General features: G+C 37.1%; 1 protein-coding gene and 1 non-coding gene across 4 annotated transcripts in view; one reads left to right on the top strand and one right to left on the bottom strand.

Annotated features, from left to right (window-relative positions):
* The window catches only part of CCDC66 (coiled-coil domain containing 66), a 50,088-nt gene that overhangs the window by 8,371 nt on the left and 14,517 nt on the right, over nucleotides 1-27,200 (bottom strand). For all 3 annotated transcript variants that reach the window (XM_036868974.1, XM_036868973.1, XM_036868975.1), the window contains 6 exons: nucleotides 13,953-14,084; nucleotides 13,302-13,552; nucleotides 13,005-13,089; nucleotides 12,016-12,177; nucleotides 10,320-10,464; nucleotides 9,725-9,865 (listed from right to left, as the gene is read on the bottom strand). In XM_036868974.1, coding sequence (XP_036724869.1) covers nucleotides 9,725-9,865; nucleotides 10,320-10,464; nucleotides 12,016-12,177; nucleotides 13,005-13,089; nucleotides 13,302-13,552; nucleotides 13,953-14,084 — 916 coding nt within the window. The remainder of the gene's footprint in view (nucleotides 1-9,724; nucleotides 9,866-10,319; nucleotides 10,465-12,015; nucleotides 12,178-13,004; nucleotides 13,090-13,301; nucleotides 13,553-13,952; nucleotides 14,085-27,200) is intronic.
* On the top strand, nucleotides 22,544-22,650 carry LOC118904621. Its single transcript, XR_005022069.1, has one exon. It is a non-coding gene; the product is annotated as a U6 spliceosomal RNA (small nuclear RNA).

Here is a 27,200-nt window from a genome sequence, read left to right as displayed (position 1 = left end):
CCATGCACCTATGGTCACCTAATCTATGACAAAGGAGGCAAGGATATACAATGGAGAAAAGACAGTCTCCTTAATAAGTGGTGCTGCAAAAACTGGACAGCTACATGTAAAAGAATGAAATTAGAACATTCTCTAACACCATACACAAAAATAAACTCAAAATGGATTAAAGACCAGACACTATAAAATTCTTAGTGGAAAACATAGGCAGAACACTCTTTGACATAAATCACAGCAAGATCTTTTTTGACCCACCTCCTACAGTAATGAAAATAAAAACAAAAATAAACAAATGGGACCTAATTAAACTTCAAAGTTTTTGCACAGCAAAGGAAACTATAAAGAGGAAAAGACAACCCTCAGAATGGGAGAAAATATTTGCAAACAAAGCAACTGACACAGGATTAATGTCCAAAATATACAAACAGCTCATGCAGCTCAATATCAAAAAAACAAACAACCCAATCCAAAAATGGGCGGAAGACCTAAATAGACATTTTTCTCCAAAGAAAACATACAGATGGCCAAGAGGCATATGAGAAGATGCTCAACATCACTAATCCTTAGAGAAATGCAAATCAAAACTACAATGAGGTGTCACCTCACACCAGTCAGAATGGCCATCATCAAAAAATCTACAAACAATAAATGCTGGAGAGGGTGTGGAGAAAAGGGAACTAACCCTTTTACACTGTTGGTGGGAATGTAAACTGATACAGCCACTGTGGAGAAGAGTATGGAGGTTCCTTAAAAAACTAAAACTAGAACTACCATATGACCCAGCAATCCCACTACTGGGCATATACCCTGAGAAAACTGTAATTCAAAAAGACACATGGGACTTCCCTGGTGGCACAGTGGTTAAGAACCCTCCTGCCAATGCAGGGGACACAGGTTCAAGCCCTGGTCCGGGAAGATCCCACATGCTGTGGAGCAACTAAGCCCGTGTGCCACAACTATTGAGTCTGTGCTCTAAAGCCCGCGAGCCACACTACTGAAGCCCGCGTGCCTAGAGCCCACGCTCTGCAACAAGAAAAGCCACTGCAATGAGAAGCCCGTGCACCACAATGAAGAGTAGCTCCCATCGCCGCAACTAGAGAAAGCCCACGCACAGCAACAAAGACCCAACGCAGCCAAAAATAAATAAAAAAATACATGTTTAAAAACAAAACAAAAAGACACACGTACCCCAATGTTCACTGCAGCACTATTTACAATAGCCAGGTCATGGAAACAGCCTAAATGTCCACTGACAGATGAATCAATAAAGAAGATGTGGTACATATATACAATGGAATATTACTCAGCCATAAAAAGGAACAAAATTGGGTCATTTGTAGAGATGTGGATGGACCTAGAGTCTGTCATACAGAGTGTGAAGTTAAGTCAGAAAGAGAAAAACAAATATCGTATATTAATGCATATATGTGGAATCTAGAAAAATAGTACCGATGAACCTATTCCCAGAGGAGGAATAGAGACATAGATGTAGAGAATGAATGTGTGGACACAGGGTGGGGAAGGGGAGGCTGGGATGAATTGGGAGATTAGGTTTGACATAAATACACTACCATGTGTAAAACAGATAGCTAGTTGGAACCTGCGGTATAGCACAGGGAGCTCAGCTTGGTGCTTTGTGATGACCTAAATGGGCCGGATGTGGGGGCAGGGGAGCGAGGTCCAAGAGGAGGGGATATATGTATACACATAGCTGATTCACTTTGTTGTACAACAAAGTGTACAATATTCACTCCGTTGTATATTGTAAAGCAATTATACTCCAATAAAATAAATATATAAAGTGATAGCTCATAAATTGGCTTTTATGCAGTTTTGGACTATTCCAAGGATTACAAAAGCTTGAACTCAAGACAGGCTCTCCTCACCGAAATGAAGCAGTGGGATGAACTCACCTTGCAGTGACAGTTTAAAAATTTAAGTCAAGTTCCTCCAAAGTTTTAAAGTCAGCAGGTGAAAAATACCTTAGATAAGTTTGAAATAAGGAATACCTTACATTGTACTGTAAGTGTTTATTATATAAGAATGAATAAAAATGAGGTGGGAGAAGTACAGATAGATGCATACTAAGAACTACTGCCATTTTGAATACTAGCCAAAACTATTTTCCTTACAGATGTTTCTGTAAGAATTTTCTCTAAGCACTCTGTAATTTTAAGAAGTACTTTAATAAATGCTGTTTATACTCAAAAAAATATAAATAAATAAAATTTAAAAAATTAAAAAACACTAAGCCTTTTATTACCAACTTGCTGCCCCTGCCCCGCTGTTACACTCCCCACCCCCAGCTTCAAATGGGCGGGGGGGAGGGTGGGGGGAGGTACCATCTTCACACTCACCCTCTGCCTTGCTATAGCTGGTGCACGCCATCTTCACCCGCTCCCTTTATCCCATTTCAGAGTGCGAGTATCTCCTGAAGGGGAACTTTTAGCGAGTATCTCCTGAAGGGGAACTTTTACATGCATCTGGTGCCCTGGTTTTTGCAGCTGTTGCCCAGTGGGTGCCCCCTGATGGCCTGGCTCTGGAGGCAGGGGTTGGGGGGGGAAGGGCGGGTCACATTCCTGGGTCCCATGAAACTGTTAACAATCAGAGAAACAGTTCTTGGCAGATTATCACCCCCAGGGCACTGCATGGATAGCAGGCTGAAACAAACCCCAGTCTTTCTGAGAAAGATTCCTATTTGCTTCTCCAAAAGGTTTGGCCTTAAGGGTAGGCTTCTAGTTTGGTACACATCTAGGGGCCTACAGACAAGCTCTCAGGGAATGGAAACCGTTAGATGCAATCTTTGCATTATTTCTCTGCCTTACTCCAGCCTTCCAGTATTTCCCAAAAAGCTTATACCCTTGCAAGGTGCCCCAATTATTGCAGCTGCCACCAGGGGACACTTCTACATCACCTGGTTATAGTGGCCCAGCGCTTATGCTTACAGGACTGTAACCAATGGAGAAAGAGTTCTTAAACAGCTACTACTGCCAGGGCACAGCAAAAGAAAACAGATGCAGGAGTTTAGTCTCTCTGTGAAAGAAGCCTATTAGCTTATCATAGCTACAGCCTGAGGGGAAGGCTCCTAATTAAACACATATCTAAGGGCTGACTGTAACCCTTTCCAGACACCTTAGAGGTCAAGCACCATCTTCATACTCTCAGCTATGCTCTAGTCCTCCATTATCTCTTGGAGGGGAGCTCTTACCTGTCTCTGGTGCCCCAGGTTTTACGTCTTGTGCCCTGGTTTCTGCAGCTGCTGCCTAGGGGACGTCTCTTGATTGCCTGGCTCTGGTGACCAGAGGGGCTTGTGTTCCAGGGTCTCATGGGACTATAACAATTGAAAATTATTGGCATGTTACCACCCCCAGGGCACTACACAAACAGGAAACTGAAACACATACACCCTATCTTTCCATGAAAAAGGTCTACCTGCTTATCCTGGAGCTTTGGCCTGAGGGGCAGGCTTCAGGTTTGGCATGCATCTAGAGGCCTACTGAGGTGCTCTCAGGGACATAGGCTGCTGGACGCCATCTTTGCACTTATCCTCTGCCTCACTACATCTTGCTGACGTCTCCCAGAAAAGAGCTTATACACTTGTCTGGAGCCCCAGTTTTTGCTACTGCCATCCAGGAGACACCTCCAGAACGCCCAGCTCTGATGGCCAGTGGAGCTCATGCTTGCAGTCCCACAGGACTGTATATACTTGTATACTTTAAAAGACTGCCTGCAAGTCTGGCTTCCAGTCAGCCTGAATCTAGGTGCTTAGATTTGGGACACTGACAAGTCCTGGCACCTCCTCAACCACTGGGAGCTATTAAAAATAGAATATGCTACACGGACAATCACAAAGGCTTGAGATACAACCAAAAGCTAGGGTAAGATTGAATGATAAGGTTCATTTCCTACACAAGGCCACTCCTTCAAGACTGGAAGAGGTGGCTGTTCATTTAATGCAAAGAAACCAACAAAGAGAGTCAAGAAAAATGAAGAAACAAAGGAAGAACACGTTCCAAATGAAAGAATAAAAGAACCTTAATGAAAAAGTGATAAGTAATCTACCTGATAAAGAGTTCAAAGTAAGTAATGATCCTAAAGATGCTCACCAAATTCAAGAAAGCAATGGATAAACACAGTGAGAACTTCAAAACAGATAAAATATAATAAAGTACCAAATAGAAGCCACAGAGCTGAAGAATACAATAACTAAACTGAAAAATAGAGGGGTCCAACATCAGACTAATAGAAGCAGAAGAAAAGTTCATGAACCTGATGACAGGGCAGCGGAATTCATCTAATCAGAGTGGCAAAGAGAAAAAAGAATTACAAAAGTGAAGACAGCTTAAGGGATTTATGAGACAACATCAAGTGAACTAACATTTGCATTACAGGGGGCCCAGAAGGAGACAGAAAAGGAACAGAAAACTTATCTGAAGAAATAATGGCTTAAGACTTCCCTCACCTTGGGGAAGAAAGCTCTGTGGAAACCCAGAGAACACTAAACAAGATGAACCCAATGGACCCACATACCAAGGCACAGTATAATGAAAATGTCAAAAAAGTTAAAGACAAGGAGACAAACTTAAGAGCTGCAAGAGAAAAACAACTTGTTATCTACAAAGGAACCCTCATAAGACTACGAGATTTTTCAGCAGAAACTCTGCAAGCCAGAGGCAGTGGCATAAAATATTCAAAGTGTTTAAAGAAAAAAACTTCCATCAAGAATACTCTATCCAGCAAAGTTATCATTCAGAATTGAAGGAGAGAGAAAGAGTGTTTTCCCAGATAAGCAAAAGCTAAAGGAGTTCATCACCACTAAACTGGTTTTATAAAGGAACTTCTTTAAGCTGAAAAGAAAGGGTGCTATAATTAGCAACAGAAAAACATACACAAGTATAAATCTCACTGTAAAGGTTAATATTAAAGGCAGTGGATTATTCACTCATAAATCTCATAAATCACTCATAAAGCTAGTATGAAGGTTCAAAGACAAAAGCAGTAAAAATAAATACAATAAATAGTTAAGGGACACACAAAGTAAAAAAGATATAAAATGTGACATCAAAAACATAAAACATGAAGGGGAAGAGTAAAAATGTAGAGCTTTAGATTGCATTCAAACTTAAGTTGTTATAAAGTTGGTATACGTAAGCCTCATGATAACCACAAAGCATAAACCTATAGTAGATACACAAAAGATAAAGAGAAAGGTATCTAAGCATACTACTAAAGAAAGTCATCAAAACACCAAGGAAGAGAAGAAGGGACAAAGAGGAACTACAAAACAACCAGAAAACAATTAACAAAAGTACAATATATACATTCCTATCCTTAATTACTTTAAATGTGAATGGACTCAATTCTCCAATCAAAAGAGAAAGAATGGCTAAATGGATACTTATATGCTGCCGACAAGAAACTCACATCAGATACAAGGACACACCACAGACTGAAAATGAAGAGAAGGGAGAAGATATTCCATACAACTGAAAACCAAAATAAAGTGGGAACAGCTATATTTGTATCAGACAAAATAGACTTTAAAACAAGGTCTGTAACAAGAGACAAAGGAGGGCATTTAAAGAGGTCAATCCACCAGAAAATACAACATTTGTAAGTATTTATGGACCTAACATGGGAGCACCGAAATACATAAAGCAAATATTAATAGACCTAAAGGGAGAAATAGATGGCAATACAGTAATAGTAGGAGACTTTAACACCCCACTCACATCAATGGATAGATCATCTGGAAAGAAAATCAATAAGCAAATAGCCTTTTATGATACATTAAATCAGAAGGACTTCACAGGTATATACAGAACGTTCTATCCAAAAGCAACAGAATCAATATACCACATTAACAAAGTGAAGGATAAAGATCATATAATCATCTCAACAGATGCAGAAAAAGCATTTGCCAAAATTCAACAATGGTTTATGATAAAAACTCTCAACAAAGTGGGTACAGAGGGAAAGTATTTCAACATAATAAAGGCCATACATGTCAAACCCACAGCTAACATCATGCTCGATGATGAAAAGCTGAAAACTTTTTCAAAGACCAGGAACAAGACAAGGATGCCCACTCTCACCGGTTTTATTCAACATAGTATTGGAAGTCCTAGTGAGAGCAATTAGGGAAGAAAATGAAAGAAAAGGCATCCAAATTTGTAAGGGAAAAGTAAAACTGTCACTATTTGCAGGTGACATATCATATACAGAAAACTCTAAAGCCTCCACCAAAAAAAAACCCTATTAGAAATAACAAATGAATTCAGTAAACTTGCAGGATACAAAATCAACATACAAAAATCTGTTGCATTTCTATACACTAATAATGAACTGTCAGAATGAGAAATTAAGAACACAATCCCATTTACAACTGCAACAATCCCAATTATAAGTGCATAAAAAAGAATAAAATACCTAGGAATAAATTTAACCATGGAGGTGTACACTGAAAACTATAAGACATTAATGAAAGAAACTGAAGACGACTCAAATAAATAGAAACATATTCCAAGCTCATGGGCTGGAAGAATTAATATTGTTAAAATGACCATGCTACCCAAAGCAATCTTCAGATTCCATATAATCCTTATCAAAATTCCAATGATATTTTTCACAGAAACAGAACAAACAATCCTAAAATTTGTATGGAACCACAAAAGACCCTGAATAGCTAAAGCAACTCTGAGAAAGAAGAACAAAGCTGGAGGCATCATGCTCCCTGATTTCAGACTGTAATACAAAGCTGTAGTAATCAAAACAGTATGGTACTGGCATGAAGACAGACACATAGATCAGTGAAAAAGAATAGAGAGCCCAGACATAAACCCATGCATATATTGTCAATGATTTTACAACAAAAGAGCCAAAGAGAAACAACAGTTTCTTCAATAAATGGCATTGGAAAAAATGGACAGCCACATGCACAGGAATGAAACTTGACCACTATCTTACATCTTACACAAAAATGAATTAAAAACAGATTAAAGACTTAAATGTAAGACCTGAAATCATAAAACTTCTAGAGGAAAACATAGGCAGTAAGTTCTCTGACACCGGTCTTGGCAGTGACTTTTTGGATTTGACACGAAAAGCAAAGGTAGCGTTAGCAAAAATAAACAACTGAGACTCCATCAAACTAAAAAGGTCCTGTACAGCAAAGGAAACCATCAACAAGATGAAAAGGCTGAATGGGAGAATATATTTGCAAATCATGTATCATGTATTAAGAAGTCATACAATGCAACAGCAAAAAAAAATCCAATTAAAAAATGGGCAGAGGGGGCTTCCCTGGTGGCACAGTGGTTGGGAGTCTGCCTGCTAGTGCGGGGGACACGGGTTCAGGCCCTGGTCTGGGAGGATCCCGCATGCCGCGGAGCGACTGGGCCCGTGGGCCACGATTGCTGAGCCTGCGCGTCTGGAGCCTGTGCTCCGCAACAAGAGAGGCCGCGATGGTGAGAGGCCCGCGCAACGCGATGAAGAGTGGCCCCCGCTTGCCGCAGCTGGAGAGGGCCCTCGCGCGGAGACGAAGACCCAACATAGCAATCAACCAATCAATAAATAAATAAATCTTAAAAAAAAAAACAACAACCAAAAAAAAAAACCAAACTTGAGGAAAAAAAATGTCTTTCCTATATTATTAAAAAAAAAAAAAAAAAGGGCAGAATATCTGAATAGACATTTTTCCAAAGACAACATCTAGATGGCCAACAGGGATATGTGAAGAGATGCTCAATATCCCTGATCATCAGGAAAATGCAAATCAAAATCACAATGAAATACCACCTCACACCTGTCAGAATGGCGATTATCAAAAAGACAAGAAATAAGAGCTGGTGAAGAAGTGGAGAAGAGGGAACCCTTGTGCACTGTTGGTGCGAATGTAAACTGGTGCAGTCACTATGCAAAACAGTATTGGAGGTTCCTTAAAAATTAAAAATAGAACCACGTGATCCAGCAATCCCACTTCTGGGTACTTATCTGAAGGAAATAAAAACACTAACTCAAAGAAATATATGCATTCCTTTGTTCACTGCAGCATTAGTTACAATAGCCAACAAATGGAAGCAACCTAAGTGTTTACTGATAGATGAAGAAAATGTACTGTGTGTACACGTACACACACACACACACACACACACACACGTATATACACAAAATGGAATATTAGCCATAAAAAAGAATGAAATTTTGCCATTTCCAACAAAATGAATCGACCTGAAGGACATTATGCTAAGTAAAATAAGTCAAAAAGACAGACAAATATCATATGATCCTCAGGTATATGTGGAATCTGGGTGGAAAAAAAAACTCATAGATACAGAGAACAGATTGGTGCTGCCAGAGAGGGTGGTTGGGACGTGAGCAAAATGTACAACCTTCCAGTTATAAAATAAGTAGGTCTGGGGATGTAATGTACAGAATGTTGGCTATAGTTAATAATATTGTACTGTATGTTTGAAAGTTGCTAAGAGAGTAAATCTTCAAAGTTCTCATCACAAGAAAAAAAACTGTAACTCTGTATGGTAATGAATGTTAACTAGACTCATTATTGTGATTATTTTACAATATATACAGATATCAAACATTATGTTATACACCTGAAACTAATGTTATGTGTCAATTATATCTCAATTTTACAAAAAAAATGAAAAGATTTATTGGAAGTTATTTAAAAAAAGAAAAAATATTTCCTAGACACATGGGTGGAGGGCTGAAAGGATTCATAGTAAGCATGGAGACCTATGATAATGATACCCAACATGGATATTACCTAATTAGTTATGTAAAAATTTAAAACAAGCACATGAAAAGATGCTCAACATCAGCAATCATAATGAGAGAGCACTTTACAACCAAGAGAATAGTAAGTATGGGCAAGGATGTAAAGAAATTAGAATCTTCATACATTTCTGGTGAGAATGTAAAATGGTACAGCTGCTGTGGAACACAATTTAGTAGTTCCTCAATATTCTAAACATACAGTTACTATACGACTCAGTAATGCTACTCTTCTCCCCCAAGAGACTAAAAATTTATGTCTACACAAAAATTTGCACATGAATGTTCACAGCAGCATATTTCCAACAGCCAAAAAGTAGAATTAACCCAAATGTCCTCAACTGATGAAGGACTAAACAAAATGTGGTGGTATATCCATAAAATGGAATATTATTCAGTGATAAAAAGGAATGAAGTACTTACTGTTACATGCTACAATATGGATGAAACTTAAAACATACTAAGTGAAAGAATCCAGACAGAGAAGACAACATATGATATGATTCCAATTATATGAAATGTCCAGAACAGACAAATCTAGAGAGACAGAAAGTAGACTGGTGGTTGCCCAAGAATAGAGGGGAGAGAGGAAATGGAGAATGATTGTCGATGGGTACAGGGTTTCTTTTTGGAGACATAAAAATGTTCTAAAATTAATTACGGTGATGGTTGCACAACTATGAATATAAAAACTGAATTGTGCTCTTTAAAAAAACACTGAATTGTACCCTTTAAAAGGGTAAATTTTATGCTATGTAAATTATATCTTAATAAAGCTGCTATAGAGGAATTAAAAACCAAGAAATACCTTTATTTCCTAACTCTTACCGAAAACCTCAAATTCCTTTAAACTTTAAATTAATTTAACTTAATTCTAATTGTGACTTAAATTTTAAGTAAATTTTAAGCCAAATCACAATTTATACAATACCCGTTTGCACACCAGTGTCCTTCCTGGGAGAGGCTGTAGAGCTGATATATGTATTCATTTTACCACTGATTTTATCCAAGCCATGTCTTGAATTTGCAGTGTTGTCAGTAGATGCATTATATTCCACTTGTATTGTATCAACTGGCAAGAGAAATAAGTTATGTGATAAAATGACATAGCAGCAACTAAATACACACAAGACTCTTAGTTTAATCAAGCAGTGTAAACACTGCAATAAAAATTTAGAAGGGCTAGCCTAAAGTTTCTTACAAAAAGCTATCAGCATTCTTATCCCGTACTGAATTTAGGGAGATCACTTAATGGATATCTCTGTAAAAATGGGTACAAAAGTATACATTTTACCTATTGTGAGGAAAATATAAGAAAATATATGTGAAAAGATACTGAAAATTATACATTATTTAGCTCTACCCTTAAGGCAATTTCCCAAGTAAGTGTTATAAATTTACATTAGTTCATAGTCTGAAATTCCTCAAAAAATATTTAGTTAACAGGTGTTTAAAGGTATTAAAAATAGGCAATTATTTAAAATTTTCAAGAAATATTATAAATAAAATTCTAGTCCAGTGCTTACTGCCAAGATTTTTAATCAATCTAGAAGTGTCATGTCCCTTTTGAGCCAATTCTCGGATTCTCTGTTCTTGTTTCAGTCTCTGTGCCAGCTCCTGCGCTCTCTGCATCGTCTGGAACAGCTCAATTGTCTTAAGAGTCATGATTTCCTATCAATATTGAAGTGCACACAGTTAATTAAATACAATTATCAAACATATACAGACTTGAATATTTTCTCTCAGTAGATATTTTCTAAGCTCCTACTATGTACCAGGCACTATTCAAGATACTGGGAGTAGAGAAGCCAAGAGAACAAAGTTCCTTCCCTTTTGCAGATTACATTTTAGTATCTTTTTCTACAGCTGTATTAGACCACAAATACAAACACTCTTTTACTCATTCTATGAAGTTTTCAAAACTTCTAAAACCAATGGTCAATTCCACCTGAATTTTATTAAGATAAAAAAATAGATAATAAGAGGTAATACTCAAGATTTATGGCCATTTTTTGCAATTCAAGCAAATGACACTGATTTTTTTTCATGTATGTAGTTATTTCATAGGTGTAGTTGGCTCAGCCTATTCAACATAATGAAATCAGAACCTAAACCATTTGTACCTTCATCAGCTAATTCTGAAGCAAAGGTTGCAAGTGGGAAACGGCAAGAAAAGGCAGTCTCTCAGCGCTACCTCCCAGCTCCAGGGGGAGTGCTGTATGGTCTGCTCTGTAGACCTCATGAACCTTTGGCAATCCAATGTCATTGTATAACTTGCTCTTTGTCAGGTCCACTCAAACATGGCACTTGACATCACCGTACCTATGCAGTCTGTACCACTTAATATAGGGGTTCTCCTAGCCAACCAGACATCTACTCTTTTTAATAGACCCTTACTTAGCACAGAGGAATCCTCTAACACAGCAACAAACTCTATCATCAATCCCAGCCAATGACTCTGCAAGTAAATGCTCCTGTTCACAAGTGGATACAGACAGGAAGGCCAATCAGTTCTCTTAACGTATTTAGAAATTTATTAATATAATAATCATTGCTTAGAAAACATTTAAAAATCAAGCAAATGGATAACTTTTGTTTTATGCTGTAATAACTCATCCTGACCTCCTTCTTAGCAGAGAGAAGAAACGCAAGGAGTACAGCATTTGTGAATCAATCATTTGAAACAATAAAACCTCCAGCTTCCCTCCTACTTTCAAAACCTTCTTTATGCAAAGCTTTAATGTTTCTGCATACAGTTTCACAATTTCAAAACACATGCAAATGTTCTCGTTATTTTTTTCTTTAAAAACACACCCAGGGACTTCCCTGGTGGCACAGTGGTTAAGAATCCGCCTGCCAATGCAGGGGACACAGGTGCTATCCCTGGTCCGGGAAGATCCCACATGCCGTGGAGCAACTAAGCCTGTGCGCCACAACTACTGAGCCTGCGCTCTAGAGCCCATGAGCCACAACTACTGAGCCTGCGTGCTGCAACTACTGAAGCCCGCGCGCCTAGAGTCCGTGCTCCGCAACAAGAGAAGTCACAGCAATGAGAAGCCCACACACCGCAACAAAGAGTAGCCCCCCGCTCGCCACGACTAGAGAACGCCCACGCACAGCAACAAAGACCCAACGCAGCCAAAAACAAATTAAAAAAAAAACCCAAAAAACAACACACCCATTTTTACTCTAAAATGTTACAGTTAGGATATAAATACCTACTTCCTTTTGTTTTTGCTTAAGTATATCTTCTTCATACTGTTTCTGCATCTCTTCTTGTTCCCGTGCTAAGCGACGCTCCTCCTCTTGTTCCTCCTTCTTTCTTTGCTCTTCTTCAAGCTGTTTCTTCTTCCGCTTCTCTTCTACCTGAGCAGTGATGGCTTTCTAGTCATAAACAGTAACATAAATTATAGTCATAAATTTTTTAAAAATCCATAAAGCATCTGGTGTTTCAAAAACGTTTATCAATATATAGAGAGTAATACATATATGAGTTAAATTAAAATGTCAGGTTTCCAATGTATTTTTCCCATCTCCCATCAAGTTCTACATGCTTTTTCTTTAACCCCAGGAGGGCTCGTAGAAGAACTAAGAGAAAAACAACTGAAGAAACAATCTCAGTGCTTAGCATAGTGCCTGGTAAAAATAGCAGATGCGCTATAAATGTCTGTTCACTTAACCGACTGCAAGTAACCATATTAACTAAGCCAAATTCTTCATATAGTAGAGGTTTTGATGAGTTATTAGACATTTAAGTCCCTTTAGTATTAGACTGAAATTAGGACAAAATTTTAATCTTAGTTTCCTTTCTTATATTATCCATTAGATTTCTTAATCATAATTCTACTGCAATCCCTTGTATCTATTTCCCTTTCAAAGAACTAATTCTCATCCTGAACAGAATTCAGGAGAATTGGAGAAAAAAATATCCAATACCAACTTAAGATTTAGTGTCATTTCAGATACACAACCTAAACATTAAAGACCTTCTTCCTTGGAAGGCAGGTGGCTGTACTACATGATACTGTCTGGTTCTCAACATAAGTGTAATTCTAATATAATGCCAGCTGGAGTAGGGATTAGATTCATCACAGGACTGTGCAGGGCCTGTGCTGTAAGTTTATACTGGAATTTTAATTTCCATTTACTTAGGTATCTAGGCCATGACTACTAATGATTAAGGCAAAGAACAACATTCGACAATGCAATACCTGATGTTCTAACTGTTTTTGTCGTCTCCTGTCTCGTTCCTCGATTTGAGCTGGGTCCAAAAGAGCAGTCATAGAACGGAGAAAGCTGGCAAGACAGATCCATTAGCTATTTAAAACCCCCAAAAGGTGTGTTTAACAAGGTGCTAAGTCATTTTTGTTTGAAATGTATCTACTAGTCATTTCTACTGTAAAGAAAAACACCAAACCTGAAACCAATTAAGATACAAATACAACAACAATCCTAAAGTGGCACACAAACCTCCTTAAACACCAACAGGTGCTGAAGGAGGCACTTACTTCCTTTTCTTACTGCTTTCCACAGCCACGTCTCTAACAGGTCTTGCTACGCGCTCCTCCTCTGAAGGTTCAACCTGGCTTCCCGCTGCAGGTGTATAGAGACTGCTGATATCAGCCAGGTCCTGAGCGTCCGGAGAGACACAGAAGTACTCTGGTTGTGTTTGCGTTGACCGAGAGGACAGCTGAGACTGAGAACCAGGACAGCTCTTGAATGAATCAAAATGTATTGCCCATCTGTCATGTTCCTCACCCTAATCACGACAAATAAGAACTGCTAAGAACTCTTCCAACTCTTCTTACGTTTAAAATCCCAAATGACAAATAAACATGATTTCTAAAAGTCACCACACAGCAGAACAAGCATCATAAAGACTAACAAAACTGTATCCTGTATTGATTCCATATACATTTAGACAACTAAGCTTCGAGAATATGAAAAATTCAAAGAATTAGGACATTTCTAAAAAGTTAGTTACAAGAAGCTATGCAAAATCACACTTACTGAATTCACTCAACAAAAGGTTCACAAAAGCAAATATGGAATAATTTGAATAGTCTTGTCAAATAGTTTCAGGATACTTTTAAGTTTATGATTAGTGACTCTGAAATTATTTTTTTTCCCCTTTATACCGATAAAACTTCATAAATTACCTTTGAAGATATAATTTTTTCCTCTACTTTTTTTTGGCGGTCATCCTCTATTTGCTTGTTCAACTCTTCAATCCATTTTCTCTGCTGTTCTTGTTTCACAACACTGAAAGGGCACTCCATCAGTACTGCTTCCTAAACAACAGTCATCAATACCATCAAAAGTTTACCTCTTTTTCTAACCACTTTATATTTACAAATCTTTCCAAAGAATTTATATAGATTTAACATGGTAAGGTATTTATCTCTAAGAGAAGCAATAATTTTAAACAAAAAAATTCGAGAGACTTCCCTTGTGGCACAGTGGTTAAGAATCCGCCTGCCAATGCAGGGGACCCAAGTTCAAGCCCTGGTCCAGGAAGATCCCACATGCCGCAGAGCAACTAAGCCCGTGTGCCACAACTACTGAGCCTGCACTCTAGAGCTCGCGAGCCACAACTATTGAGCCCCCGCATGCCACAACTATTGAAGCCTGCGTGCCTAGAGCCCATGCTCTGCAACAAAGAAAAGCCACCACAATGAGAAGCCCATGCACCGCAACGAAGAGTAGCCCCCCCTCTCACCACAACTAGAGAAAGCCCACACGCAACAAAGACCAAACGCAGTCAAAAATAAATAAATAAATAAATGTATAAATAAATAATAATACTTTAAAAAAAAATTCGAGTATACAAGAATTAAGTAGATATATTCTAATTTTCAGAATCATATTTGTAACATATACTAGCAGAAGGATATAAGATAACTAAGTAAGTGTAAAGAAAGGAAATTTTCTAATGAAAAATAGAAAATTTTCTCCAAACCAACTATAAGATTTTCAAATTTCTATCCTAATATAGTCTCATTTACTTTGAAAGGAATCATTGATAACCTGAAATAGATGAATACTGTTTAACACCTGGCTTCAGAATACAAAACACTGCTTTTGGACCAAGAGCCAGGAGGATGTAATAGAGCCAGAGGCTTTCTCTACTGAATCATAATGTCTCTTTTAGATACCTTTTTTTCCCATTTCTGCTGCTACAGCCCTAGCATGATCTGTGACATTTCAATAAGAAAAATATATTGTATCCAGATTAAGTCCTTGAATTCTAAGAAAAATAAAAACAGTAGCATAATAATTCACTGTTCCTTTAACTTATGAGAGTTTAGTATGCTTTAACAAAAAGGAAAGCATAGGGCTTCCCTAGTGGTGCAGTGGTTGAGAGTCTGCCTGCCAATGCAGGGGACATGGGTTCGAGCCCTGGTCTGGGATGATCCCACATGCTGCGGAGCAACTAAGCCCGTGAGCCACAATTGCTGAGCCTGCACGTCTGGAGCCTGTGCTCTGCAACGGGAGAGGCCGCGACAGTGAGAGGCCCGCGCACCGCGATGAAGAGTGGCCCCCGCTTGCCGCAACTAGAGAGAGCCCTTGCACAGAAACGAAGACCCAACACAGCCATAAATTAATTAATTAATTAATTAATTTTTAAAAAAAGAAAAGGAAAGCATATATTCTACTCAAACTGTCCTAAAATGCAAGAGCTAAGCAACAAAACATTTTGTTACATGATGTAACTACAGGACATAATTTTAAAAATAGTTTGACAGAATAATATAATGGCAAAGCTCATTAGTTTTCAACCAATTGCTTTGATCAAAGGAAATACTTACACAAAAAGGAAAAATCTTAGTATCTCAGGTGCTCCCACACATTTTTAAACAGATAAAAACCAACCCTATTTATTTAAGCCTAAAAGAACCACTTCAAAAGGAGCATTATCTTCAGGTAAGTGATTTAACAGTTCTTCTATTTTTAGAAATGTTATTTTAGAGTTCAAACTGGGGGAAAAAAAAAAAAAAGACCCTTTGAACTCCTTATAAGAAATTCACAGGGAATTCCCTGGCAGTACAGTGGTTAGGACTCGGTGCTTTCACTGCCAATGGAGCAGGTTCAATCCCTGGTTGGGGAACTAAGATCCCAGAAGCCACACAGCATGGCCAAAAAAAAAAAAAGAAATAAAGAAAAAAAACAAATTCACAATATGGCATTGAATCAACATAGAATTCTGTAATCTGTTTCTTAAGTCTGATGTAACCAGATCTGGTTTCAAATTTTGGTGGGGTTTCAAATTATTCAAGGATAAGACACAAGTCAAAATACCCTTGAAAATTCCTAAAATCCTCATCAAAAGTTTTATATACATGTCTTATATTTACAACCCTGTGGAAAATTTAATAATCAATTCTTCCAATTCAGTCTTCAACTTCTTACTCAAGGATGTCTTACATCCTTGTCTTACTTGCTTGCCACCTGAATAAGTCATTTCACTTCTCCAACCGACTAGAAAACTCTTTAAATTATTACTTTCTTTTTCACAAGTCTTCCCCGCCGTGCATTCAGTTAGAGGAATGAAAGTATAAGGATCTGGGGGATGGGAGAGGTGGTAGGTAAATGTAAACTCCCTTTTGATTACTGAGCTCATTTTAATTGAAACCTGAGTAAGGCAAATGTGTGTAAAATGCAAGACTCACTGTGTAACAAATGTGTTCTGATGATGATCTAGCACCTCCCTTCTGTTAATGCTTCAACATGGCTAAGGAAAGAGCCCTCTTTCTCTAGGTTCACTCACTTTTTCACTTTCTTTCACATTATTGACCTCAGACGTCCCTTCCCCTACATAAAAGCTCCTTTTCTAAACACCTATTTTGAGCCTATTCTCAAGTGACAGCCTTGAGTGAAAACTCATTTTCACAGGTACTCAATACACACTTCCCCACAAACAGTTCCCAATGTTACAGGTTCCTAATGTAAATTTTTAGCTACCTTCAAGTTCTTCTATGTTAGAAAATGTTAGTCTTACTCCTAATATAAATGCTGTATGAATGGCAGCTGCTGTATCAGAACTGAAAGTAGAGGCTTTTCAAATGGTCACCTAGACATGCTTTAGTTCTGTTTCATTTAATTCTCCCCTTAAAGCAGTCTAAAAATGCATGTCTGTGAAAGAAGAACACTCAGTGGTGACTTTGCCATGGTCCAGAATAGTCCTCCTTGCCAGTGCATGATTCCCAAGTCCAGACACCAAGAGCCTCCTCACTTTAGACAGTCTGTCCACCTACTCATCTTGTCCACTCAGCAGGCATAAAAGGCATTCTTCTGGGTGGTGGGTGGTTTCAGGACACTGGGCTAGAAAAAAACCAGATCTTCCAAGAGGAAGAGCAGCACAACTAAGAGCTACAATCATTTTGGAGGGTGGGTTGGAGTACTTTGAACTTGAAAGTAACTAAAATCTCTGGAACCAGGACTACACAGTTGTGCACGTGGCTAAAGTCCTGGTTTTCATGTGCTTATTGGCCATATCTTTGGAGCCATATCTGTTTAGTCTTTTCCTTATTTTCCAATTTTACTAACACAATCGTCCCTTGCTATCTGTGGGGTATTGGATTCCAGGACCTCCTGAAGATACCAAAACTGGCAGATACTCAAGTCCCTTATATAAAATGGTGTAGTATTTGCATGTAACCTATGCACATCCTCACGTGTATTTAAAATCAACTCTAGGTTACTTATAACACCTAACAGAATGTGTATGCTATGTAACTAGTTGCCAGTGTGTAGCAAATTGAAGTTTGGCTTTTTGAAACTTTCTGGAATATTTTTTCCCTGATATTTTCTTCCTTTTTTTTTTTTAAACTGACTAAATAATTACTTTATTATATACTTTTATAAAGAACTTTATGTATGTTATCTTTTTTAGCCCTCACAATAATAACAATAATAATACGAATTGGCTGACAACACTCTCTCTGTTACAGCACTGCTGGGCATTTTATGTACATTAATTTCCACGATAAAATTATGGGGTAGGCATCATTTTTATAGAAATGAGAACTAAGGCACAGAGGTGTTAAGTATCTTATTAAAACTCATGGCATCTGGAAGTTTTTTCCAAACATTTTCAGTCCGAGATTGGCTGAGTCCATGGATCTGGCACCCACGGATACAGAGGGCCGCTTGTATCCAACTATTCTGATCTTATTTCCTTCCTTCTACTTCCTTTGGGCTTAATTGTTGCAATTCTTTCTCTAACTTCTTGAAATGAATACTTAGATCATTTATGTTTTGCTTTCAGTCTTTCTCTTCCAAGAAATGCATTTAAGCCTATAAACTTCCCTCTAAGCACAGGAAGCTCATATGTTCTCATATATAATATTTTCATCATCATTCGGTTCAAAACACTTTCTAATTCTGAGTTTTCTTTCACTTAGAAGACTACTGCTTAAATATCAAACATTTGGAAATTTTGTTATTTGTTACTGATATCTAGCTTAATTCCACTGTGATCAGATAGCATATTCTGTGTAATCTGAACCTATGAAATTTGTTGACTTTATGGCCTAGCAAATTATTAATTCTCACTTTTAATTTCTAAAATATTTTGCCCATAGATTCTTTGGGTTTTCTATATAAATGACAAATTGCTACAATTTTATTTTTTCCTTTCCAGTTCTTAAGACTTTTGTCTTGCTATACTGGCTAGGACTACCAATAACAAATAGTAATAATAATATGGGCATCTTATTTAATTTTTAATTTTAAAGGGAATACTACTAAAATTTCTCATTTAGTATGATGTTTGCTATAGGGTTTTATTTTTTTTTTAAATACTCAATTGGAAATTCCTTCTAGTCTAATTGCCTGAAATACTGTCCTTAACAAACTGGCTTTGAGTTTTATCAAATGCTTTTCCTGCATCTATTGAAATGTTTTTTGTTTTATTGTGTTAAAATGGTACACTATACTGCGGATTTTTAAAAATTCCCTTAACCCATTATGAACCTTAGTCATGATATATTACCTTTTTACACATTATCAAATTTTACTTGTTAATATATTTTTTAGAATTTTTGTGTGCATATTCATGATTGAAATAAACCTAATTTTCCTTTTTTGTTATTTTTCTGGCTTTAATACCAAGTTTATACTGGGCTTGCAGAATGAATTGGGGGCCATTTCATATTTCTACTGCCTGGAAATCTGAATAAATTTGGGATTTATTTCTTTAAAGTTTGGTAGAAATTGTCAGTAAAACCATGTGGGCATTTTATTTTCCTTGTGGGAAAGTTTTTTTTTACCCAGATCTACAATTACTTTAACAGTTACATAATTATTCAAGCTTTTTACTTCTTTTTAAGTCAGTTCCTGTAAGTTATAACTTCTCCAGTAACTTACCCACTTCATCTAAGTTTTCATAATTATTGGCATAATATATTAACTTACTAATGATTCACTCTCTACCTGCAATGCCATTTTCACTCATTATATATTTCATCGACTGGTGCCCTTATTTTCTTTCCTTTTTTTTTAATTTTTAAATTTAAGTAAAACTGACCGGCAACACTATGCTAGTTCCAGGTGCACAACACAGTGATTCAATATTTCTATACATTACAAAATGATCACAATAAGTCTAGTTACCATCTGTCACCATACAAAGTTATTACAGTATTATTGACTATATTCCCCATGCTGTACATTTATCTCCATGACTCATATATTTTTTAACTACAAGCTCATATGTCTTAATTTCTCTCACCTATTTCACTTATCCCCGTACCCCCCTCCCCTCTAGCAAAACCACTTGTTTATTCTCTGTATCTATGAGTCTGTTTGCTTCATTATGTTCTGTTCATTTGTTTTGTTTCCTAGATCCTACATATAAGTGAAATCATATAGTATTCTTTGTCTTTCTCTGACTTACTTCACTTAGCGTAAGTGAAGTAAGTGGACAGACTTCTAGGTCCGTCCATGTTTTTATAAACAGCAAGGTTTCATTTGTTTTTATGGCTGAGCAACATGCCATTATATGCATATACCATATCTTTATCCATTCATCTATCGACAGACCTTAGGTTGCTTCTGTATCTCCCCTATTGTAAACTGCAATGAACATGGGATGCATATATCTTTTCAATTTAGTGTTTTTTTTCCTTTGGAAGAATACCCAGAAGTAGAACTGCTGGATTGTATGGTAGTTCTGTTTTTAATTTTTAGAGGAAACTCCATCCTGTTTTCCATAATGGCTATACTAATTTACAGTCCCACCAACAGCTGGTGGGAAAATTCCTTATTTTCATGATCTATTTCTTCTAATTTAGGTTTATTTTGTTCTTTTCCTAACTTAAGAGAGATTTATCTAGGTTTAGTGTTATGGGTAATTGGCGTACACAACTTACTCTCAGTGTTCTCCTCCACCTGTTTAGTTGTTAGTCAGTTCTGCCTCTTATTCTAAAAGGGGATTCACAGGTATATGAAGTACTTAGTACACTTCTTGGATCCTAACAGGCCCTCAAACAAATCAATTTCCTTACTTTATTTAATTATTAAATCTTTCTGATAAGGCAAAGAGACCCACTCAGTTGTCTGCTTTTTTTTTCTTTTCTTTTTTTGGCCCTGCCATGCGGCATGCGGGATCTTAGTTCCCTGACCAAGGATCAAACCTGTGCAGTGGAAGCACGGAGTCCTAACCACTGGACTGCCAGGGAATTCTCCCCCACTCAGTTTTGAATAGGAAGAGGATTTCCTTCCATAAAGTTTAATTTTGGAGGACTGAGATAGGGTTCCTCTGATTCCAAGACTGCCCAGTATAGAGAAGCAAAGGGAAGCTTTAGCTAGGACTGATTCATTTTGGTCAAGCTACTGTATTTCTTTCTTCTGAAATTAGGGCATCAGTGGACTGGTACTAGTTTATAACTTAGTCACAACCCATTTCTGTTGTGGAAAGGGCTTCATAACTCACAAACACTCTTCTCAGAATTCTAAAGTAACCTGACAACAAATGGAATATAAAGGTTCTAGGCATTCCATTTTTATTCTACTGGGTTGTGACCGGCTATTAAAAAAAAAAAACTCCTGTCCTGTAAGTGCTATAAATCTAGAGAAATTCTTGCTGAACTCTGAACCATGCTATAATGAGCTCTTTTTGGTACATGACATGGATAGAAATGTTTTATGGATTATCCTTTATACCTGTGAAAAAGAATAAAGGAAACCTCATTTAAAATGGAGTCAGAAAGCCCTGAAGGGGGAGCTCTCACCCATATGACTCACCACAGCTTACAGACCCCGCCAAGATTTCCTTCTGACTAGCAACAAGCTTCCCACCACCTGCAGCTACCACAGCCCTCCCCAGTTTCCTCCTTTCCTCTACAAAATCAAGTTCCTCTCCTCTGTTCTCCAAACTTGCCTAAGGTTTGTCACAGTTTGCTTGTCCTGAATTACAACTGTCTACTATTCCCAAATAAACTCATGTTGCTGGTAAAATAACCTGCTCTTTTGTTTTTTAAGGTCAACATATCCTTTTGTGTGTCAGAAATAATACATAATATTTTTAAAAGTCAGAAAGTTGAAATGCCAAAAAAAGGAAAAGATAAATATACGTAATTCAGTGATAATTATCATATATGAATATCTTGGGCATTAATGCAGACTGGTGTTTGGGTATCTACTCATTAAGAAAATATAATACCAAAAGGATCCACATCAAACTCATATTCTTCACAATAACCACCACCTTCAAGAGTCTATACACACACACACACAACGGTTAGAATAAAACAAATTCAGCAAAGTTGCAGGATACAAAACCAGGAGAAAAAAATCAGTTGCATCTCTATACACTAACAATGAACAATCTGGGAAAAGAAAATTAAGAAAACTATTCCATGTACAATAGCACCAAATATTAAGAATAAAATACTTAGGAATAAGTAGGCCAAAGACATGTACACTGAAAACTACAAAACATTGCTGATGGAAATTAAAGACACAAATATCAATAAATGGAAAGATCCTACCTTCAGGGATAGGAAGACTTCGTATTGTCAGGATTACCTAAAGCAAGCTACAGATTCAAAGCAACCCCTATGAAAATCTTGATGTTTTTTGCAGAAATGGAAAAATGCATCCTAAAATTCATATGGAATCTCAAGGAACACTAAATAGGTAAAACAATATTGAAAAAGAAAACTGGAGGACTTAACACTTTCTGATTTCAAACCTTACTACAAAGGTATGGTAATCAAAACAGTGAAACAGTGGCATAAAGACATACAGAACAAATGAACTGAATGGAGAGCCCAGAAATAAACCCTTTCATATACAGTCAAATGATTTTTGACAAGAGTGCCAAGATGATTTGATGGGGAAAGAACAGTCTGGTGCTGGGAAAACTGGATATCCACATGCAAAAGAATGAAGCTGGACCATTACCTTACACCACATATAAAAATTAACTCAAAATGGATCAAAGACCTAAACTATAAAACTCCTTTAGAAGAAAACATAGGGGGAAGCTCCACAACGTTAGATTTGGCAATGATTTCTTAGCTATGACACCAATAGCACAGGCAACAAAAACAAAAAATAGGTAAAATGGACTTCATCAAAATTAAAAACTTTTGTACAAGAAAGGACACTATGAAGTGAGTGAAAAGGCAACTCATGGAAGAAAATACCTGTAAATTATATATCTGATAAGGAGTTAATAACCAGAATATGTAAAGAACTCCTACTACTCAACAAGAAAGAAAATCCAATTCAAAAATGGACAAAGGTGCTCGCTTCGGCAGCACATATACTAAAACTGGAACGATACAGAGAAGATTAGCTTGGCCCCTGCATAAGGATGACACGCAAATTCGTGAAGCATTCCATATTTTTATCCCAGGAATGCAAGGATTCTTCAACATACGTAAATCAGTCAATGTGATAAACCATATTAACAAACTGAAGGAGAAAAACCATATGATCACCTCAATAGATGCAGAAAAAGCTTTCGACAAAATTCAACACCCATTTATGATAAAAACCCTTCAGAAAGTAGGCATACAGGGAACTTACCTTAACATAATAAAGGCCATATATGACAAACCCACAGCCAACATTGTCCTCAATGGTGAAAAACTGAAACCATTTCCTCTAAGATCAGGAATAAGACAAGGTTGTCCACTCTCACCACTGTTATTCAACATAGTTTTGGAAGTTTTAGTCACAGCAATCAGAGAAGAAAAAGAAATTAAAGGAATCCAAATTGGAAAAGAAGAAGTAAAGTTGTCACTGTTTGCAGATGACATAATACTATACATAGAGAATCCTAAAGATGCTACCAGAAAACTACTAGAGCTAATCAATGAATTTGGTACAGTTTCAGGATACAAAATTAATGCACAGAAATCTCTTGCATTCCTATACACTAATGATGAAAACCTGAAAGAGAAATTAAGGAAACACTCCTATTTACCACTGCAACAAAAAGAATAAAATACCTAGGAATGAACCCACCTAAGGAGACAGAAGATCTGTATGCAGAAAACTATAAGACACTGATGAAAGAAATTAAAGATGATACAAACAGATGAAGAGAGATACCATATTCTTGGATTGGAAGAATCAACATTGTGAAAATGACTCTACTACCCAAAGCAATCTACAGATTCAATGCAATCCCTATCAAACTACCAATGGCATTTTTCACAGAACTAGAACAAAAAATTTCACCATTTGTATGGAAACACAAAAGACCCCAAATAGCCAAAGCAATCTTGAGAAAGAAAAATGGAGCTGGGGGAATCAGGCTCCCTGACTTCAGACTATACTACAAAGCTACAGTAATCAAGACGGTATGGTACTGGCACAAAAACAGAAATATAGATAAATGGAACAACAGGATAGAAAGCCCAGAGATAAACCCACGCACATATATGGTCACCTTATTTTTGATAACAGAAGCAAGAACATACAATGGAGAAAAGACAGCCTCCTTAATGAGTGGTGCTGAGAAAACAGGACAGCAACATGTAAAAGAATGAAATTAGAACACTCCCTAACACCATACACAAAAATAAACTCAAAATGGATTAAAGACCTAAATGTAAGGCCAGACACTATAAAACTCTTAGAGGAAAACATATGCAGAACACTCTATGACATAAATCACAGCAAGATCCTTTTTGACCCACCTCCTAGAGAAATGGAAATAAAAAGAACAATAGACAAATGGGACCTAATGAAACTTAAAAAGCTTTTGCACAGCAAAGGAAAACATAAACAAGACGAAAAGACAACGCTCAGAATGGGAGAAAATATGTGCAAATGAAGCAACTGACAAAGGATTAATCCCCAAAATTTACAAGCAGCTCATGCAGCTCAATATAAAAAACACAAACAACCCAATCCAAAAATGGACAGAAGACCTAAATAGACATTTCTCCAAAGAAGATATACAGATTGCCAACAAACACATGAAAGGATGCTCAGCATCACTAATCATTAGAGAAATGCAAATCAAAACTACAATGAGGTATCACCTCACACCAGTCAGAATGGCCATCATCAAAAAACCTACAAACAATAAATGCTGGAGAGGGTGTGGAGAAAAGGGAACCCTCTTGCACTGTTGGTGGGAATGTAAATTGATACAGCCACTATGGAGAACAGTATGGAGGTTCCTTAAAAAACTAAAACTAGAACTACCATATGACCCAGCAATCCCACTACTGGGCATATACCCTGAGAAAACCATAATTCAAAGAGTCATGTACCACAATGTTCACTGCAGCTCTATTTACAATAGCCAGGACATGGAAGCAACCTAAGTGTCCATCGACAGATGAATGTATAAAGAAGATGTGGCACATACATACAATGGAATATTACTCAGCCATAAAAAGAAATGAAACTGAGTTAACTGTAGTGAGGTGGATGGACCTAGAGTCTGTCATACAAAGAGAATAAGTCAGAAAGAGAAAAATAAATACCGTACAACTAACATATTTATGTGGGATCTTAAAAAAAAAAAAAAAAAAGGTTCTGAAGGACCTAGGGGCAGAACAGGAATAAAGACGCAGACGTAGAGAATGGACTTGAGGACACAGGGAGGGGGAAGGGTAAGCTGGGACGAAGTGAGAGAGTGGCATGGACTTATATATACTACCAAATGTAAAATACATAGCTAGTGGGAAGCAGTTGCATAGCACAGGGAGATCAGCTCAGTGTTTTGTGACCACCTAGAGGGGTGGAATAGGGAGGGTGGGAGGGAGATGCAAGAGGGAGGAGATATGAGGATGTATGTATATGTACAGTTGATTCACTCTGTTATAAAGCAGAAACTAACACACCATTGTAAAGCAATTATACTCCAATAAAGATGTTAAAAAAAAAATGGACAAAGGACTTATAGACATCTCTCCAAAGAAGATATACAGATGGCCAATAAGCACATGAAAAAATGCTCAACATCACGAATCATTAGGGAAATGTAAATCAAACTACAATGAGACACCACTCCACATCCATTAGGATGGCTATCAACCAAAAAAAAAAGTAAAAAAGAAAAGAACAAGTGTTGGTGAAGATGTAGAGAAATCAGAACCCTTGTGCACTGCTGATGGGAATGCACAATGGTGCAGGAGCTGTGGAAACAGTAAAATAATTAAAAATTAAATTATCAAATTAAAACTGGTAAAAATTTAACATAAAAAGATAAAACATAAAATTACCATATGATCCAGCAATTTCACTTACAGGTGTATACCCAGAAGACTTGCAAATACTGACTTGGAGAGATTATCTGTACATCAAGGTTCATAACAGCATTATTCCCAATAGCCAAAAGGTGGTAAGAACTCAAATGTCCATCAACATTTGGATGAATGGATAAACAAAATGTAGTATCATAAATAAAATGGAGTATTTTCAGCCTTAAAAAGGAATGGAATTCTGATACATGTTTACAACATGGATGAACCCTGAAAACATTAAGTGAAATCTGTCAGACACAAAAGGACAAATATTGTGTTAGTCCACTTAAACATACTGAGAATAATCAAATTCATAGAGACAGAAAGTAGAATGGTGGTTGCCAGGGGCTAAGGGGAGGGAGAAATGGGGAGTTACTATTTAATGGGTATAGTTTCAGTTTGGAATGATTAAAAAATTCTGGAGATGGATAGTGGTGATGGCTGCAAGACAGTGTGAATGCACTTAATGCCACTTAACTGTACACTTAAAAATTATTAAAATGGTAAATTTTATGTTATGTATATTTTACCACCAAATTTTTACCACCAAAAATTAAGAGGAATTTTTTGTTGGCTAACTGCAGAACTATGGTCTGGTGGTAGCAATAAGAAGCTAGCAGAATGATAACCTCACTTTCTATCCCATGTTAGACAGTATGCTAGAATATATTCCCTTCACTTAAAAGAGGCTTCCCAGGGAGGGGCAGTCATTAGGGAAAGCCAAGGTTTCACGGAGGTGAGGTATTCTCACAAAGGCTGAGGCTGTAAGTAAATTTCTTAGAAACACAAAAAGAAATTTTAAGCTGCACAGTGTAAAAAAATGTTTGGGCTGAACAATACAGGAAAGAGAATACAGGGCCATTCAACTGGGGGAGGCGGAGTAAGACTGAGAATCAAGAAGAGGAGAGAGGAAAGGAAGATGGTGAGAGGACTGACTCTTAGCAGCCTCAGGGTTCAGAATGGACCTGTGCTTTGTAAATTATAACTAGAGCAAACTTTCATTAAACACTTGTTATATGTCAGCCACTGTCTTATGCACTTTATGTGCATTACCTCATGTTTTAACAAAATTGGCCTTGATGGTTCTTCTTGCAACTAAATTTCTCCTCCTCTCAATTACATGAAGAGGTTAACTTAATATTCAAATAATATAAATGGTTGTGGCTAGTGCTGGGATTTATGAAACCAACTGCTTTCAGGTATTTAAAGGGGGATTTTTTTTTGTTACAGTTCATGTCCCCCCAGTAGCACCTCTCCATTATCTTACAGCATTCACACATAAATACATAAAAACTACATTTAAACAGTAAAAATATGCATAGATAATCATACTCTAACCTTGGTTGTCCAACCCTGGATTTAGTATATGATTTCCTTTCTAGTCTTTCTCCCATCCCCAACCCCTATCTCTGACTCCAAAATATAAATAACTTCACTGGTTTTCTAGATTATTAAAAAAAAAAATGACACATGCTATCATTAAAAAAATGATATTAAGTCACCTTAAATGGTTAATTCTTTATTTACATTAACAATCATAGTATGGATTACTCCCAGATAATAAATGACCTAAAAAGCCATGCAAAATAAGCAATAATAAATGATATGCTAACACTTCAACTGACATTTCGGTAACAGAAATACCTAATACTTTTAGCATTAAAGTTTTTTTAATCCTAATGTTGAAAAGTA

This window comes from Balaenoptera musculus, chromosome 11, assembly GCF_009873245.2.
Source record: "Balaenoptera musculus isolate JJ_BM4_2016_0621 chromosome 11, mBalMus1.pri.v3, whole genome shotgun sequence".
In the NCBI taxonomy this organism is placed as follows: Eukaryota; Metazoa; Chordata; class Mammalia; order Artiodactyla; family Balaenopteridae; genus Balaenoptera; species Balaenoptera musculus.
The sequence above is the reverse complement of the archived record's forward strand: the minus strand, read 5'-3'. Positions and strand labels throughout refer to the sequence as shown.